General features: G+C 44.5%; 1 protein-coding gene across 1 annotated transcript; it reads right to left on the bottom strand.

Annotated features, from left to right (window-relative positions):
* Positions 1-1,076, bottom strand: LOC122820445 (putative proline-rich protein 21). Its single transcript, XM_044097884.1, has 2 exons — positions 855-1,076; positions 1-789 (listed from the first exon to the last, which is right to left on the bottom strand). The coding sequence occupies exons 1-2, from the start codon at positions 1,074-1,076 to the stop codon at positions 1-3; spliced, it is 1,011 nt and encodes a 336-aa protein (XP_043953819.1).
* Positions 1,077-4,509: the final 3,433 nt, after the last annotated feature.

Genomic DNA, 4,509 nt, shown 5'->3' with positions numbered 1-4,509 from the left:
TCAAACGTTGCACGATGCCTGTGACTGTGTTGAAATAGCTCCTGCTAGAGGACAGGTTGTAGAGGACAGGTTGTAGAGGACGGGCTGTAGAGGACAGGCTGTAGAGGACAGGTTGTAGAGGACGGGCTGTAGAGGACAGGCTGTAGAGGACAGGCTGTAGAGGACGGGCTGTAGAGGACAGGCTGTAGAGGACAGATTGTAGAGGACGGGCTGTAGAGGACAGGTTGTAGAGGACAGGCTGTAGAGGACAGGCTGTAGAGGACAAGTTGTAGAGGACGGGCTGTAGAGGACAGGCTGTAGAGGACAAGTTGTAGAGGATGGGCTGTAGAGGACAGGTTGTAGAGGACAGGCTATAGACGACAGGTTGTAGAGGACAGATTGTAGAGGACGGGCTGTAGAGGACAGGTTGTAGAGGACGGGCTGTAGAGGACAGGCTGTAGAGGACAGGCTGTAGAGGACAGGCTGTAGAGGACAGGCTGTAGAGGACAGGCTGTAGAGGACAGGCTGTAGAGGACGGGCTGTAGAGGACAAGTTGTAGAGGACGGGCTGTAGAGGACAGGCTATAGACGACAGGTTGTAGAGGACGGGATGTAGAGGACAGGCTGGGCTGCAGAGGACAGGCTGTAGAGGACAGGTTGTAGAGGACAGGCTGTAGAGGACAGGTTGTAGAGGACAGGCTGTAGAGGACAGGTTGTAGAGGACAGGCTGTAGAGGACGGGCTGTAGAGGACAGGCTGTAGGGGACGGGCTGTAGAGGACAAGTTGTAGAGGACGGGCTGTAGAGGACAGGCTGTAGGGGATGGGCATCTTGACAACAGGATAGAAACATTGAGGACAGGCTGTAGGGGACATCACTGTAGAGGACAAGTAGAAATATTTCAGTTGTAGAGGACGGGATGTAGAGGACAGGCTGGGCTGCAGAGGACAGGCTGTAGAGGACAGGTTGTAGAGGACAGGCTGTAGAGGACAGGTTGTAGAGGACAGGCTGTAGAGGACAGGTTGTAGAGGACAGGCTGGGCTGTAGAGGACAGGCTGTAGAGGACAGGTTGTAGAGGACAGGCTGTAGAGCATCGCCATCTTGATCAAACAGGATAAAAACATTGAGGGCATGAAATCATCACAAGGCAACGTCAGTAAAATATTTCAGTTTGCAGGCGACACATTAATAACAGCTAAAAATGAAAGTAGTTTAGATTTAGTCATTAAACATTTACATACATACGGTTCAGCAGCAGAGACAAAAATCAATGCAACTAAATCAGACATCATGTATTTTGGCGAGGCGGCTGGGAAGGTGGGAGTTCAGGGAGGTGGAGGACACAGTCCAGGTCCTGGGAATGTACCTTGGTAAGCAGCGAGGGGCGACGAGAAACTAGACCTGGATAAATATCATAACCAAAATTCAAAATCAGCTCAATCTGTGGAAGCAAAGAAAATTAACCATCAAAGGAAAAGTAGTCATCATAAACAGTCTAATTATTTCAAAAATCATCTATCTGCTCAGTGTTTATGACCTTCCTAATCAATAAACTCAACAGTCAAATCTCAACATTAAGCTGGAAAAGCAGAAGCAATTTAGTTAGTCATAAAACAATGATCACTCCGTTTAAAGAGGGAGAATTCAAATGAGTTGACATTCAATCCAAAAAACAAGCAATAAGAATCAAACTCATCTCTAGGTTTTTTTGACTTCTCCCATTGAACACATCTGGCATGATTATTTCCAATCCCGTTTGGTACAAAAAGGATCTTTAATCTGTGGTCAATTTCTGGTGTAAAACAAACACAAATGAAGGATTTTTATTTTTACAGCATGCCTTGAAGCCTGGAACAAAATCAAATTTCTGGGGTAACACCTGGTGTAGCAAAAGCACTAATAACTCATAAATTCTACATGTTCTCGCTTTGTAACTCAGCACGCATTGAAACTAAATAAATCTGGACATCTGGTCTAACACAATGTTATCAAAGTACAAATATGTATCGTTGCTAATTTTGTTGTTTCAAAAAATAAACATTTAGAATCAGAAAGGTACCGTTTAATCAGTAAGATATTTTTTTCACTATTTGTCAACAATAATGTAACATTGAGGATGTTGTTAATTGCAAAATTTTGCTTAGTCTTAGATTTCCGTAGTTTATAGAGAACCAGCTCAAAGAAAAAGAGCAGATTTATTAAACGAATTATGTTTAAAAAGAAAACGTGGCAGCAAATTGAAATTGTTTCCATGAGCTACAAAAATGAGACAGAAAACGACAGTGGCAACAACAAGAGCGGCAGGGTGCTACTGGCTCTACTGGTGCTGCTGGATTATTCACCCTGGCAGCAGCTAGTCTGTGCTGAACTGACCCACCAGTGAAGATATCAAACATAAGCTATAGTGTGTTGTCTTTGTGTGAAACTGAGTTTCAACTCAGATGTAAATCTGCCAGGAGTTACTCTCATTCTGACTTTCTGTGTGTGATGAAGAGGATAAAAAATAAACAACTATTTATCAGAAAACATTTAAGTTAATTGTGACCTTACTGTACAGGCCAGTAAATAATGTCAGAGTTTAAAACAAATATTTTTCTTAGTTCTACCACCACTTCACTACAATGTGGGTGCATTTATATTAATATTTAAGCCTCAAATAGCCAATATCAAAATGGTCACAGATTGTGATATTTTACAAAGGTTTGTAGATCTCTAAGTTTATAGCATTGTTTATTTCCTGGTTCGGTAAAGGGATCCTAAAAATTCATGCTCACAGAAACATCTGCCTCTCCCAGTTGCCGCCTTCCCTTCTTGAGAAAAATATATACCTACACAAGTTGGCATATTTTCCCATCTTGTTTTATTATCTGTATGTGTTGTTGGCAGGTGAAGTTCTATTGTTGGCTTTAACATGGGATAAAGGCATAACTTATCCCCTATATTGTTTCTTGCAGACAGATCATATTTTCTTTACCTCTAAATAAACTGGACTGGTTTCAAACCACTAGTAGTATTAATAGTTTTATTTGTTTGTGGCAAACCCCATAAAGGTGCCGAGTCCTTTATGTTCAAACATGTTCAGACTGCAGCCGTGTACGTGTGAACAGAGAAAAGACAACGAGTCCTTTGGTCCATAACAGAGTGTTCTTTATGAATTTCTTGTAACATTTCTTGTCTATAAATTCACAAGATTTCATAGTTTCTTTTACGAAGGACATTTTAGATACATTAGTTTTTTTGTTTTTCACAATGTTGCATCAGGGCTTTTTTCTATTTTTTTGTATTCATGTTTGTCCTTAACTTGATCTTTGTTAGCACATTAACAACACTTTATACCAAACTAACTTTTAGTCACGTGAAACAGATGTTTTTTCTTCGATTAGCAGATGAATATGTAATCACGTCTCTAATTAGTCAAATCACAGACTGTTACTCGACGGTTCGTCTTGTTACTCCACACCACTGCTCCTCATCATTTCTCCCTGGTTTCCTCATGGTCTCATTATGTCTCTGATTCGGGTTTAGTTTTATTCCTTGGACTTTGCTTTTATTGTAAGTTTGATTTATAATTAAATCTATGACAGACCTTTTACGTCTTCTGCCTGCTGCATTTGGGTTCACACTTCAGCCACACACATCATGACAGACGGTGGTAATACATTGGACTTTAAAGCCACTCTGTCCATCATGGTCCGTTTGAAATGAATATATGCAATTTAAACATCTAAATATATATATAAGAAAAAAAACCTCTCCTTGGGCTGCCACCTTATCGTGGTGAAGGGGTTTGAGTGACCCAATGATCCTAGGGGCTATGCTGTCTGGGGCTTCATGCCCCTGGTAGGGTCACCCCAGGCAGACAGGTCCTAGGTGAGGGGCCAGACAAAGTGCAGCCCAAAGACCCCAATGATGCATACAAACTTTGGACTCGGCGTTCCCTTGCCCGGACGCGGGTCACTGGGGCCCCACTCTGGAGCCAGGCCTGGATGGCGAGCGCCTGGTGGCCGGGCTTTTACCCATGGAGCCTGGCCGGGCTCAGCCCGAAGAGGAAACATGGGCCCCCGCCTCCCATGGGCCTACCACCCTTGAGAGGGGCCAATGGGGTCGGGTGCAATGTGTGATGGGTGGCGGCCGAGGGAGGGGGTCCTGGCGGTCCGATCCTTGGTTGCGGAAGCTAGGACGTGGAATGTCACCTCTCTGGTGGGGAAGGAGCCGGAGCTAGTGTGTGAGGCTGAGAGGTTCTGGCTAGAAATAATCAGTCTCACCTCGACGCATGGCTCTGGTTCTGGAACCAGTCTCCTTGAGAGGGGCTGGACATACTTCCACTCTGGAGTTGCCCAGGGTGAGAGGCGTCGGGCAGGAGTGGGCATACTTGTTGCTCCCCATCTCGGCGCCTGTACGTTGGGGTTTACCCCGGTGAACGAGAGGGTAGCCTTCCTCCACCTACGGGTGGGGGGACGGGTCCTGACTGTCGTTTGTGCTTACAGGCCGAACGACAGTTCAGATTACCCACCCTTTTTGGAGTCCCTAGAG

Source organism: Gambusia affinis, linkage group LG02 (assembly GCF_019740435.1).
Source record: "Gambusia affinis linkage group LG02, SWU_Gaff_1.0, whole genome shotgun sequence".
NCBI lineage: Eukaryota > Metazoa > Chordata > Actinopteri > Cyprinodontiformes > Poeciliidae > Gambusia > Gambusia affinis.
This window is presented reverse-complemented; position numbering and strand designations above follow the sequence as displayed.

Coding starts and splice junctions, on each gene's coding strand:
- LOC122820445 (XM_044097884.1), bottom strand. CDS start 1,076: ATGGCGATGCTCTACAGCCTGTCCTCTACAACCTGTCCTCTACAGCCT. Junction 790..854: donor ATTTCTACTTGTCCTCTACA/GTGATGTCCCCT, acceptor CATCCCCTACAG/CCTGTCCTCTACAGCCCGTC.